This window comes from Andrena cerasifolii, chromosome 11 (assembly GCF_050908995.1).
Source record: "Andrena cerasifolii isolate SP2316 chromosome 11, iyAndCera1_principal, whole genome shotgun sequence".
In the NCBI taxonomy this organism is placed as follows: Eukaryota; Metazoa; Arthropoda; class Insecta; order Hymenoptera; family Andrenidae; genus Andrena; species Andrena cerasifolii.
Window position 1 is genome coordinate 2,943,588 of NC_135128.1, and position 13,345 is coordinate 2,956,932.

Below are 13,345 nucleotides of genomic sequence, written 5' to 3' on the forward strand. Positions count from 1 at the left end.
AAGGGGCCGGAACACACAGCACGGTTAAAGAGTAATGACTAAATAAGGTCCCACCAGCACGGTCTTTTTGGTGCGCTGACACTACAGCGCCCAGCATCAGACTCTGTGCATCATTGTGGGCGACCACACAGGAGGATTAATCTGCGTTCCTGGAGGTCCCGCATGTGAGCGCTGTCAACAGACAGCCACCAATACTTCTCGAAATTGAGCCGGTGGAAATCATCGCAATTCCTCTTGGGGAGAGCGGTTGAAAATTTAGATTTAGAGCAGTTGACTAGGAAATCGGGGTATGAGATCGCCTGTCTTTTGTTTGCCTTGTTGCGGCGCCAGTGGTAGATATCTGGCACGTTACAGGCATCCTGAATCATACCCGCGCTGTTACATAAAGTGAATAATGCTTGAGGCGAGGTGTCGCCCATCAGTAGTTGCCTCTGGGACACCATTCGGTCTTGGGAAGCCAGGGGTTTTATTTAGTCATTTTCTATTGTGGGGAGGGTACTAAATAGTCCCGGGTAAGTCTAAGCATGTAAGCATCTATTCTAGGTTCTATGATGTTGGCTCTATGATAAAGGGTACGATTATGATAAAGGGTACGATTATCTACGTAGTCCTACCAAACGGAGACCTGGGTACGGTACAGGCACAGGCAGGACCGTAAGGCCTTACGCTCTAAGAACCTAATTTTTTCGGCGGTGGTATGATTGTGGTTCCAGAGCACTGGAGCCGCATAGATCACGACGGGGCGTTACATATAAACGGGGCGTTACATATAAAGAATTATCTCAGCTCTATCGGTGAGATGCTTGTTGTAAAACAATCTGCTATTTGCCCTGAAGGCCCTCTAAGCCTTCTCTAGTTGTAGGTCGATATATATGTTTCCCCGGAGTAGATAGTCGAGGTGCATGCCTAGGTATTTAACCACTTTACGGTGTGGGATGAGCTCCTTATTATAAGTGCCGGGTATGGTAGCTGAAATTTGAAAGTGTTTTGCACCTGCTTTGGTTTAGAGGACAGGCTAGCCACCGGTTTACGAAATAAAATGGTTTCGCATTTCTGCGGTTTGAGCCTGAGATTCCAGGCGCTGTAATATCTGTTAACGTTGTCGACCAGCGTATCGAGTTTATTCTGTAGACACTCCACCCGGTTGTGGGCCACGTAGATGGCAACGTCGTCGGCGAAGGCCAGGAGGCTCGCATTCCCCCGCTCGTTGAACCCGAAAAGGCTCAGGAGGTCACTAAGAAATACGCTGAATAGTATGGGGAGTTTACAGTGCCCTGCTGTAGACCCTCGGAAATGAAAAACTCGGAGTGGGGGAGCAACGCGCCGTCCCAGGTGTAAAAGCCCTGTCAGTGATCATGTCCCAAACAAGAGCGACAAGCCAGTGAGGGAAAGCCTTTCTCTGTAGGCGGTAGATCAGATTCAGCCATATGGATTTGAATGCCTTCTCGATGTCTAGGAAGGCCGCCCCGACCAGCTGGCTGGTCTCCACCTTCGAACTCACGTCGTAGAGTGACGGTGCCGAAACCGGAATTGGTGGTCCGAGATGATTTTATTGTCGTTGCAAAAAGACACTAATTTATTCTTAATGATCGCCTCATAGACTTTGCTCAAGCTGGGCGTGAAGCTAATGGGCCGGTAACTGGACGGGTCAGTGGGGTTTTTGCCCTTCTTCAAGATGGGCAACACTTTCGCATTTTTTCAAAGGGTGGGAAAGAAACTGTGGTTGATAGCGTTGTTGAACACAATGGTCAGATTAATTGTTATCCGTACGGGGAAGTGCTTGAGAACTATCGACGGAATGTCGTCGAACCCACTAGACGTTTTATTCAGTAACCCCCTGAGTATTAAAGCCACCGCTGGGGGGCTGCAGAAGGGTTGCAGAGGACCGTTCACAGGGGCCGGGTCGATGGCCGAATTTTGGGCACTAAAGGTAGTGATGGTGGCGCCGCGGGCCCTCCGATCAGTAAAGTCCTGCACGAGCGACCCCACTGAGGTGGAAACTAGTTCTTTCAGTCGCGTGTTAGAATTTAAGTATCGGAGGGAGTTGATGGATTCGTAAAAAGATCCCATTATTCTGAGTTTGTCAGCAGGGGCGGTGAAGACGAAGGAGTCATCCACCAGACACGCATTAGTGAGGTCCCGGCGTACATGTAGCTCGTCAATGCCCAGGCATCCCTTAGATCGGAAAATGGAATTTATTTTGGAGAAAAACTTGTCGAGGCAGCGGAAATAAATCTTTTTTATTACATTAGCCCAGTAGGACTCTATGGCATTTTTAAATTCACGCTGCAGAGAAGAAGTTATTACCCTAAGAGTAACACTTTAGCTTCTTGGGTGAGGCGGAGTCTGGCATGTGGGTCAGAGATATTAAGACCGTGTAGTAACGCAACAACTGTTTTCTTGCGCTTTTGCATTTTTATGATGTTGTGGTTGAGGTATCTATGGGTGTAGCTATTGTGGTAAATTTGGGCACGGAACGGTAGATTAGATAGCATTGATGATTAGTTGGAAGTGGTCCTCAATTTCGACAGTGGACAAGTTCCTGTCCAACGCGATCTTATCGAGGTAGACACTCGCTAGCTGCCGGGAAAATTTTGTCCAGTTGGTGGATTTGATATTATAGCGGCTATCATTGCGGATCTCGAAAGAGAGCAATATGGCGACATGATCACTCGTAAAGGGCGGTCCGGGCCTTCCCGCCGATGCCATCCACGTGAGTCAACCTGGCGTCAGCTGGGCAGACGTCCAGGAACGTATGTGCCAGCTTGAATGTAGGGAACGTGGGCGGTATTATATTTAATTTAAATTCTCAGCCATGGGCCAATTCCCTGCGATGCAGGTGTCCTCTCTGATTGTTCGCGCGGTCACCTCACCCACGCCTTCAGTCTGGCATTGAGGTCTCCCGCAACCACGTAAAAAGTATCGTTACGATCCAGATTAAGGCCTCGAAATAGTTTGTCAAGCTCGTCCATGAAGAGGCACCTGGAGTCGTCGCTTCTGGCATATACGCTAGCTAGTACAAACGTGTTATTATTGCTGGTGGGGGCCTTGATTATTATGTGTTCAATTATTTCGTTCTGTGGGACAGACAGGAGAGGTATACTCCAAGTCATTTTAGAAGGAACCCATTTCGCGCATGTAGAATGAGCTCTTCGACTGTCGCGAGGTCTCTGTTCCCCCACTTTACCACCCAGGCTTCCCTCTCTCCTTGCATCGTTCCGATTCTCTTTCATACACCGGGTAACCAAATAAAACGTGAATTCTACTAAATTCGTGCAATATTACAAATTTATTTATTAGGCGAATTATACTGAAATGTTTACAGTATTAATATTATGAAATATAACAACAAAGTATGACATATAAAAATAAATTTTATTTTACACAATTTATAAAATATTTATAAAACAATTTATAAAACATATATACATTTATAAAACATTGGTATATTTTTTATAAAACTCTGGACAAAGAAAGATTATTATCAATATTTACAATGACAAGAAAGCTCAATTTCCGGGGATGAAGTACAAAGAAATGATAAAATTAGTGGGAAATACTTGCGGTGTGAGATATCGTAACGTCGTCGACACTTTAAAAGAATTTAAAACGATGGGGACCGTGACTTCACCTTCGAAGAAACGGGTAAGGCCCGATATAATGCAGAAGATGTCGGAAGACGAAATTGGAGCAATAAGGAAGCATGTGCACGCCTTTTCGGAACGAAGAGAACTACCGACAGTTCCGAGAGGAACTCTGAGTGGTCCTTCCTCAAAAAAGTTTCTGAAAGAAGTACAGAAGTACATAAATATATGTACATAAGAAAGATAGATTGAAAGATTAGATTGTTCCCATGAAATGCAGCTTACCGGACTAATGAGCAGTTTCTCCCTTGATGTTTCAATCTGAATCCGACTCCAATTCCAAATTCGGTTCACGTTCCGATTCCAAATACGGATCTGCCTCGAATTCTGAATGTGCACCTTCGTCGTGGCCTGGGTCGTCTTCATCGAATGAAGAATCATACGCGTTATCCTGCATATCGTCGATTACTTGGTCCAGGTCATATAATTTATCTTCCACCTTTGTCGTGTGGCGGATAAATTTGCCCACATTTCGGGTGTTGCTTTTTCCACTCCTTGTACTAGTAGCCGCTTTACATCGGCAAGGTGGAATGTCTTGTTATTGGCTTTTACGTGGCCTTTTACTACCGCCCACGCGAGCTCAATTGGATTCAAGTCGCAATGGTAAGGCGGTAGTCGGAGAATAGTTCTCCCCGTTGTCTTTGCGAATTCATCGATCACATATTTATCGTAATTGGGCTTAATTCTGCGAACCTCGTCCAATAACTGCCACTTCAGTGCGTTATCTGGCATTCGTATTCCCTTGCTGGTAAGCCACTCTCTTATCTGCGTTTTCTTCCAGCTCGTTACGGGACAGCGCTCCTGTTTCGCAGAGTGGTACGGCGCGTTATCCATCACAATAACGGCGTTTGGTTTTAAATATGGTACAATGTGCTTAAACCACTCGAAAAAGTGTGCCGCATTCATCTCGTCGTGGTAATCAGCGCTCTTGGTCTTCGATTCAAAACACAGCAAGCCATTTTCGACAAAACCATCCTCCGATCCAATATGGAGTACGATGAGGCGTTTTCCCTTCGCAGTTGGAGTAGATGGGCCCCTTTCCCTGGCGTTCGATGCCGAAGCTATGGTGTTGTCCACCCACACTCGCTGCTGTGTGTCGCCTGCATTTACCCATGTCTCGTCCAAATAATAAATGGGCCTTCCCGCTGCTCTGAATTCTCGAATTTTTGTAATGAACGTTCGGCGCCAACGAATTATATCTTCCCGCTCGATAAGGGCACTATTGCGTTGTCTTTGTACGTACTTGAAGTTCATTTTCTTCAAGAGGCGTTGTAACGTACTCTGCGATAAAATTGGTAAATTTTCGTCTCTTTGGATCGCCGCCAAAACTCTCGGAACTGTCGGTAGTTCTCTTCGTTCCCAAAAGGCGTGCACATGCTTCCTTATTGCTCCAATTTCGTCTTCCGACATCTTCTGCATTATATCGGGCCTTACCCGTTTCTTCGAAGGTGAAGTCACGGTCCCCGTCGTTTTAAATTCTTTTAAAGTTTCGACGACGGTACGATATCCCACACCGCAAGTATTTCCCACTAATTTTATTATTTCTTTGTATTTCATCTCCGGAAATTGAGCTTTCTTGTCATTGTAAATATTGATAATAATCTTTCTTTCTTTGTCCAGAGTGAACTATCTGTAAGAGAAACGTTTCCCATTAAATTAAAGTATACATTTTTCAAGCCTTTCAGGTTCATATTTATCCTTATAATATTTCAGTTGCTTATAATACTTCAGTTGCTTATAATACTTCAGTTACATATAATACTTCAGTTACATATAATATTTCAGTTACTTATAATATTTCAGTTGCTTACCTTTCCTTTTTTATTTTTTTGGATGGGGAACCGCGAAGTTGATTCCATTTTGCGTAATATTGTATCTGTCGCACATTTTTTGTCACATCTTCTTGAACCGACATTTGCAATAAAAAAGAGACAATCAAATCCGACAAAAAGTCGAAACACGCGGTATATACGAAAGTGGCGCCACGTCAATGCTTTCGGCGCAGAACGGACGCGCAGCCGAAAGACCATTGGTGGTGGCATAGCCAATGGGCGCCAACATGCGCAGAACCGGTCTAAACTCGTCGGTCGGCAGGTTCCTTCTAAAATGACTTGGAGGAGTATAGACCTCCTCAATAGGGAAACACATTTTTCAACCAGAATCGCGGTACCGCCGCCTTATACTGCGTTCGGTCAGTCCCGACGCACGAGGTTATAATCCTTAACACTAAGCTTATGCGTAGGGTTGAGTTTAGTCTAGGAAACGAGGTTAACAACATCCTGATTGTGGTCACGGAGAGATATTGCGAGAGGTCGAGTCTACTAGCTGGGGCCTCGTCAGTGAGGCTGGCTATCCTCCTCGTCGGTAAAGGCTTACCTGGCGGAACCTGCCTTAGACGCTGGGATGTCAGAACTAGGACGGAACGGGTATATATACGGTCGAGAGGGCGAGCGAAAACTGGCGAGGAAGCTCGAGGGTTTCGTGGCCCTCTGGTGGAGCGTCGGTCATGCCGCTACGAAGCCGCCACAAAAAATTGTAGTGATCTGACTTAAGGCTGTCAATGACAGCCTGTCATTCCAATGGGCGGCTGGCGACTGCGCCACTAGTGCAAGAGAGAAGAATGTATCTGTTTCTCCCTTGCACTAGTGGCGCAGTCGCCAGCCGCAGTCACCAGCCACTCATTGGAACGGCAGCCTTTACCTGACCGTCTATAATAGTGGGACGCCACGGAAAAGAAAGGGTCACCACCTTCAAAGAAGGAAAGAAGAGCGTTTCGTCCCGGGCTCGCCAGTGGACTCATCAGTAAGGCTAGAGCACTAAACCCTGGTTTCTAGAGGTTTGTGTGGTATGTTATCTGCCTGTATGTTGGCTCGCGCGCAAGTTTATAATTTATATAATTAATGTTTGTAGTGCAATTATTTTATTGAGAATATAATTTATCCTAAAGCTGAATAGTCGTGTTTTTGTTAAGTTCTTAAAATGATGCTCATTCCTGTAATTGGACATCCGCCACAAATAGATGCCACATTTTTTCAAATTTAAGAATTATATAGCATTCCACCTAAGAGTAGACCTACTGCTCCACCGATTTGCGACCCATCTGCGCAGTTCCCACAGATTTGATGCATGCGATTGGTCGTAGCGCTTTCTTTGCCGATTTCCTACCAATCAACAGCACTTATATCCCTGCGCGGAACGAGTCTACTCTTTAGATGGAATTCAGTATAGTAAACAAATGACTATTCAAAGCGACAAACTTTATCGTCAAAAAAATGTGTCACAATAAATTAACCCTCGTTGAGTTTCCTGAAGATGTATGTAAATTTCATGTATTCAAATTGTTTTTTCAGTCTTATTTAGTTCTTACATGATTTTTTAACAAGATTGTATATGTTTTTTCTTGGGCACTTATTTTTCAATTATTGTATACATAATTATATATTCGGCAAAGAATAATGTCGATAAGTATACTTCTAAAGTTAAGATCACAGTTTGAATACAAAAAGGTGGACATCAGGGGAGGTTTTAAGTCCGCTACCGTGGCCTGAAAATTCGATTTTTATGATAAATGTTAATGCTCAATAATTGGGTTTCATGTTTGTACATCATGCTGGCAGTATAAGAACTTACTTCAGCTTCAGATACGGCCAAACCATGAGTAAAATATTCAGCAATCAACCGAGTCATTTTTTTCTGCAATTGTTGATTGAACGCTGTTTGTTTCTGCAAATCATTATTCAGTTTCTCCTTTTCTCCCAGCAATGATTCTTTCATCTTCCTTTCCTGCTTTAAATCTTCTTCATGTAGGTTTAACTGCATCCGTAATAATGTGATATTGTTCGTCTGTATTAGAAATACCAGTATCAGGCAACAAGTTTTATTTACTAACTCCTACTTACATTCTAGGTATCTTTGTAGCTCTGTTATATTAAATTCTTTCTTCTGTATACTCTTGTAGGGATTAGTTAGCCGAGCGAAGTAAATACTTCGTTTCTTATTAAACTATTTATTACACTACCTTATACACTATACTCACCAGCTCAAATTTAAGATTAACTGCTACGCTTAATTGTTAACCCTTAGTATCATAGTGTTACATGAATTGAAAAAATCGTGCTCGCCATTTGGTGTCTTTTTCATGAACTTTAAATCGTTACTTTACTATTACCATATGTAACAAGTATCTTTCTACTGTGATCACTGTCTCGTATTGTTGATTACAACTCTTAGTTTCGCGAGGACCACTGAAAGTACCTGGTAAATGTTATTTTGCTGGTAAAGAGTGCGTAAATGCTAAAGTGTGCATAAACCGATAAGAATTTTTCTGAGCATGATAAGAAAATCACGATACTAAGGGTTAAGGGCGATTTGCTGCCTTGTAATTTCGCGGCAACGGCTGGTAACGTAAGCGATTCGTGTGGTGACAAGAAAACTACTATGTACTGTCTTGTAAGCGTGCCTGGTGGTCGTATTTATGTTCTGTCCGATTTCGGGAATGTGTGGTTCTCGATTCTTCACGAAACCGTCAGTTGGTCGCGGTCCCAGGTACTGGTTCTGTTTACGCGTGTCGTATCGAAGTTTCTAGACGAATCGCGTACCTCTATAACAGGGATGCTCAAGAGACGCGCTGTGGAGCAGTCGTTTGCGCCTACGGATGCGCTCGTCCGTTCTCAGTCCCCACTTCTCGGTAAAAGGTCTCGTAGAGGGGTACACTGTTAATGTAGATTACCGTGGGTTTGTTACAACTGTGTATTACACACACACGCACGCACGCACGCACGTACGCACGCACGCACACACACGTTCTGCAACCATTACTCCAGCTGCTCCCCATTCCGTTGTCGAACTTGCTTGACCTTCAAAGCATTCGAGCTCGTGACGCAGTCAGCGCCCGCGAAAGTTGGATAGGCCGGATGTAGTCAGTCAGGTTGGGACCTTACATGAGAGTGTAGACTAGGCATGCCTAACTATCGCTTTGGCAGACGACCATGTGTACCCCGTCAGCAACCTCGGCCGCGGTCAAGGTCAAGCGAGTTCGACAACGGTTTGTGTGTGTGCAATACACAGACTTATATTATACGTTTTCGTTGGGTCTTGTAGATCTATCGGGAGTATGCGGGTAGTTGTAACGGACATACGGTTTCGGAAGTAGAGTTCCCCACCACGAGATCATTTACCGAGATGTGGGGATTGGGAAGCAGCTATGCCAGGGAATAATTCACCGGAGTGTCTCCGGAGTGGAGGGGGAGTCAACCTTGGCGTCGATTGGTTTGGAGCCAACACCTATCTTGGCGTCGATTGGTTTGGAGCCAACACCTATCTTGGCGTCGATTGGTTCGACGTCACGGCGTCATGACGCGCATGCGTGGCGTGTTCCCCTTCCACTACGGAGACACTCCGGTGAACTATTCCCTGGCATTGCTGCTGGGAGGGGGCGGGCCCGTCCCTGGGCGCAAACGACTGCCCCAGGACACGTCTCTTGGACATCCCTGCTTTACATAAATCCGTGCTTTCGGATATTTAACTGTAAACCAGTTCTTCCTCATTTTTACAGGATTTGTTCAATGCTATATCACCTTCTAATATGTATGTCTGTAAGTTGTTTCAAGTGTAAGTATGCATGAAAGGGGGCCGCAACTCTAATTTTGTTGACTTTCAGATATGTTGTAGAGAGAGGATCCTGAGTAATATATACTTTGTCTGAAGCATGGGGCGATCGTGGTTTCAGAATTATGAAGGATTAAAAGACAATGTTAAGTTCCAAAGGGTTTACATCCCTCGGTTTTTCCTCAGGTGCCTACCCGAGGTCTCTCGGGCCGGATAGAATTTTACTACCGGTTTCTTTTGTCCAAAACCGCAAAATCTCGAACTTTGAGGCTATTTTTCGAGGTGATCCCGTCTGATTTCGAATTTAAATATGATATCAATCGATTCGTCTTGGCAAGATCTTTTCAATGGTGTATAGCAATTGCTGTACGCTTGTAGGTCAGTAACCCCCTCTGGAACTTAATATTGTCCTTTCTGTATATATAGGGTGACTCTAACTTTAGGGACTTCCCGGAACATGCAATATGCTGGTGCAAAAACACATCGAAAAGTCTTTTTCTGTTTTGGGATCTTAGGCTTCGTTCTCGAGATATTAACAGTTGAATATTAGCGGGCGAACTTACGGGCCGCACAGTTTAAAGCCAACTCAGCTGAGCATGCAGTAGCGTATGCTGGACGCCTCGCAGGTGGCGCGTATAGATACAGGTTCACAGCCATACGCGTGCCTCGTGCGTGTGCGTGCTGGGGATCTTTGCTCGCACTCAGCTGTTTCGGCTTTAAACTGCGCGGTCCGGAAGTTTGACCCCTAATATTCAACTGTTAATATCTCGAGAACAAAGCCTCGGATCCCAAAACGGTAGAGGACTTTTCGATGTCTTCCTATATCAGCATATTGCATGTTCCAGGAAGTCACTAAGTTCTAGGACAACCTGAATGTAGATTTTGTAAGATGTATCCTTACTAGATTCGGTATTAATACTGATGAGCTCACTATGTTACAAATATTATAGACGTGATATTCTAGTATATATCACGAGGTGTCGGTATTGAGATTTGGTGCTATATTCGAGTGACGGGAGGCCCCACGGGGGATCCACAGGTAACTGTATGTATCCCCAAACCTATACTGATACCTCAGTTCATTTTTTAATAAACAATGTAAACAATGAATCAGTACCCGAGGTGAGGTCAATACAAGAAACCACTTGTAATGCCACCCTCTTTTTATCATAACTCTTGAACCACGATTGTCCCACGGTTGGGACAAAGTGCATATTACTCGGGATTATGCCCTCTATAGCATGTCTGAATTTCCACAAAATTGGTGTTGTGGCTCCCTTTTTATGCATAACTAGCTTTTCAAATATTTTTTTATATTGGTACAATGATTGACTTGCTTATCAAAGGAAGTCGTTAATTCTTGTACCTCTTCGTTATACCACTGTATTGTTTCTTGACGCTACTGGCGGGATTTTGGGGGATTTATTGAACTTTTAAAGCAGAATTATCCAGGGGTAGTTGCTTACAAATATGTATACAGTTGAATACTTGACTGGCACACAGCTTTCTATACACTTATTAAAACACTTACATGTAATTTTTGTTCAAGTACGATAGATTCCTTCAGGGAATCAATTTCCTTATCTTTTGTCAAACACTTTTCACATTCCGCGCAACTATTCGAATCATAGAACTTTGACAGCACAGACTGCGTTTCTAGTTGATTTATATTGAGCCTTTGTTCTTGTATCGTAGATGTGGCTTGTTGTAACTGGGAGATCATTAAGTTCGACATGCGGCGCAGTTTCTGAACTTCAGAAGATAATTTTTTACAGTTCATTTCGGAAGTATTTAACTCGTTCGTTAATGAAGATAATTTTTCTCGAAGCTCAGTTACTGGACCATATGTGCCTTCTTCATTCTCCGCACTCATACTGAGAGTCTGTACAAAATCAATACAATTAATAAGACAGTGATAGTAATAAAATAAACAAAAATTAACCGCTTGCGATCGGCCAACGGCACTCAGCCGTCGCATCCGTTAATACAATTCAATTGGTGCACGTTACTAACTCGTTACGGTTTCGTATTCATGCTTTTTACCATGTTTGTAAACAGCACGAATTTTACGACAAAACAGGTTCAAGCGGTTTATTTTTAATGTTTGATTTTACATCTCCGTTTATTTGCATCAGAAAAAATGTGACTAAATGTAGCACCGCCGGTTGAGAAACACTGTGTTTGACTTAATATTCACACACCTCGTATTCGATTTTCGTATCATTGGGGTGCTTAGTGGAAAGTTTGATTTTTAATTCTGTGTTTTCCTTTTTAAGGTAGTTTATCAAATCGCTGGTTTCAAGAACCTTTTTCTTATGATTCTCATGTATGCTCATGATCTGTTCTTGCCAGCTGGCTAGGGTGTTAAATTGTTGTTTCATAGCTATATTGTTCTGTTTCAATGTTTCCTTCAGGTTTGCATTTTCGTGTAATAATTCATTCAACTTCTGCTCTATTTCCGCTGAACCCAATGATGCTATCATAGAATTGTAGTCCTACAGTGAAAGTCCAATTTTTATTTCATAATCTAATCAGTACATTAACTTTCAAGCAGATAAGAGATACGTACAAGAGACATGCTTTTTTGTTGAATATGAGCATACGATGCAAGCGAAGATGCTTTAATGGAATCCAATGAATCTTTACCTAGTACCACAAATGACAGAGTATCATTTGTATCAACAACACTAAAGTTTGTCAGCGCTGCATCTGAATATATAGGTGTATTATCATCTAATATGAATCTGGCTTTCCCATTATTCATGAAAAAACCAAGACTTTGTAAATGAGTTTCAGCTTCAATAGACATTTTAGTGTTAATATCTAATGACATCTCTAAACCTTGTCGTACTAGGGAAAACTCTTTTTTTTTATTCGAGTCCATGCTTGAAAATTAATTCAAGTTAATCTCAGTTTAATCTCTGTGTCCGATGACTCTGCAAGATAAACATTTACTGTAATTTTAATGTAACAATTACTTCATTTAAAATTTGACGCTATTGATAATGACTAATTTATGGTATCCCTGTATCGTGTTTTCTACACAAACATAAGTATACATAAATGAGAAAAATAAAAATACATCTGTTACTATTTGTTTCAATTTACGCAAGGAAAGATTTGAATCTCATACAAATGGCATCAGATCAATAGTTAAGAGATCGAGTTGCTGTCAAATAAAAAGAATTTACATAATACGTTTAAAAATTTATGCCATAAATCAGTGCATTGCAACAAGCATGTAGCATCTCCGCTAATAGAATTAAGCCTACGCCCATCTACGCTTTGCAATTATTAAAGAAAGAAACCGATTTGTGTGTCTGAAATAATACTGTTCGTCCTTCTTTCGGTTGGAATTTAGACTTACCTATACCCTATAAACAGTTAACCAGAAGTTGACCAGTAATGACAGTTCATCCATTTCCTGATTGTGCGAATGATGATGGCGCTACACTCCAATCATTCACTGTTGCTGCCTGCTGGATGTGCATGGATGTGTCTGGACATGGCTAGACCATGAAGTTACTTCATGGTCACGGTGTAATAGACAGGTATTCCGACTCCTGTCCAGAATGTGTGACTTTTTCGTCCTAGTTCTTCTGGCGACCGGCAGATTTCATGGCTGCTTTACATATATATACAGGCCTGGTATGGAATTCCTACTCGTAGTGGAAGGGGAATACGCCACGCATGCGCGGATTGTACGATTGTTGACTATAATTAGGCGATGCATTGTCTTAGGGTCGTCTCGTACAAAACATTAATCCATTGTGAACGTCTTTTTTCACAACTATCCAGCCACTTGTGTATACAATAATTTTATCAGAAAATTCAGAATATAGTCTTAAACCCTGCACACTTTTATGTGTTTCTAATACTTCGTAATTATGTAATTCTAATACTTCGTCGGACTGTTCAAAACCCATGAATTCTGCTTTAAATATTTGTAAATTGTCATTGGAAACGACAATATTACAATAAACTTACCGCGGCATGGCATAGATGACGCCACTAGTGGCCCCTACGAAGATAGCTGAAACCATTGAACTATATATATATATATCTGGAATGTGGGTATTAGGAGCCGGGCCGCC

General features: G+C 42.7%; 2 protein-coding genes across 4 annotated transcripts; both read right to left on the bottom strand.

Annotated features, from left to right (window-relative positions):
• Positions 1-3,653: 3,653 nt before the first annotated feature.
• On the bottom strand, positions 3,654-5,821 carry LOC143374475 (uncharacterized). The gene is made up of 2 exons (XM_076822628.1): positions 3,870-5,821; positions 3,654-3,783 (listed from the first exon to the last, which is right to left on the bottom strand). Exon 1 carries the CDS (start codon positions 5,199-5,201, stop codon positions 4,050-4,052), a length of 1,152 nt encoding a protein of 383 aa, XP_076678743.1. The 5' UTR covers positions 5,202-5,821; the 3' UTR covers positions 3,654-3,783; positions 3,870-4,049.
• An 883-nt stretch (positions 5,822-6,704) lies between these two features.
• LOC143374533 (uncharacterized) lies at positions 6,705-12,776 on the bottom strand. Of its 3 annotated transcripts, none has more exons than XM_076822710.1 (6): positions 12,619-12,776; positions 11,821-12,187; positions 11,453-11,746; positions 10,783-11,133; positions 7,275-7,487; positions 6,705-7,188 (listed from the first exon to the last, which is right to left on the bottom strand). In XM_076822710.1, the coding sequence occupies exons 2-6, from the start codon at positions 12,133-12,135 to the stop codon at positions 7,060-7,062; spliced, it is 1,302 nt and encodes a 433-aa protein (XP_076678825.1). In that variant the 5' UTR covers positions 12,136-12,187; positions 12,619-12,776; the 3' UTR covers positions 6,705-7,059. The 3 variants fall into 3 exon arrangements, with proteins under 3 accessions (XP_076678825.1, XP_076678827.1, XP_076678826.1); XM_076822712.1 differs by lacking the exon at positions 12,619-12,776 and adding an exon at positions 12,207-12,249 and having other exon boundaries at positions 11,821-12,136; XM_076822711.1 differs by lacking the exon at positions 12,619-12,776 and having other exon boundaries at positions 11,821-12,316.
• Positions 12,777-13,345: the final 569 nt, after the last annotated feature.

Coding starts and splice junctions, on each gene's coding strand:
- LOC143374475 (XM_076822628.1), bottom strand. CDS start 5,201: ATGAAATACAAAGAAATAATAAAATTAGTGGGAAATACTTGCGGTGTG.
- LOC143374533 (XM_076822710.1), bottom strand. CDS start 12,135: ATGGACTCGAATAAAAAAAAAGAGTTTTCCCTAGTACGACAAGGTTTA. Junction 11,747..11,820: donor AACAAAAAAGCATGTCTCTT/GTACGTATCTCT, acceptor CTTTCACTGTAG/GACTACAATTCTATGATAGC. Junction 11,134..11,452: donor ATACGAAAATCGAATACGAG/GTGTGTGAATAT, acceptor GATTTTGTACAG/ACTCTCAGTATGAGTGCGGA.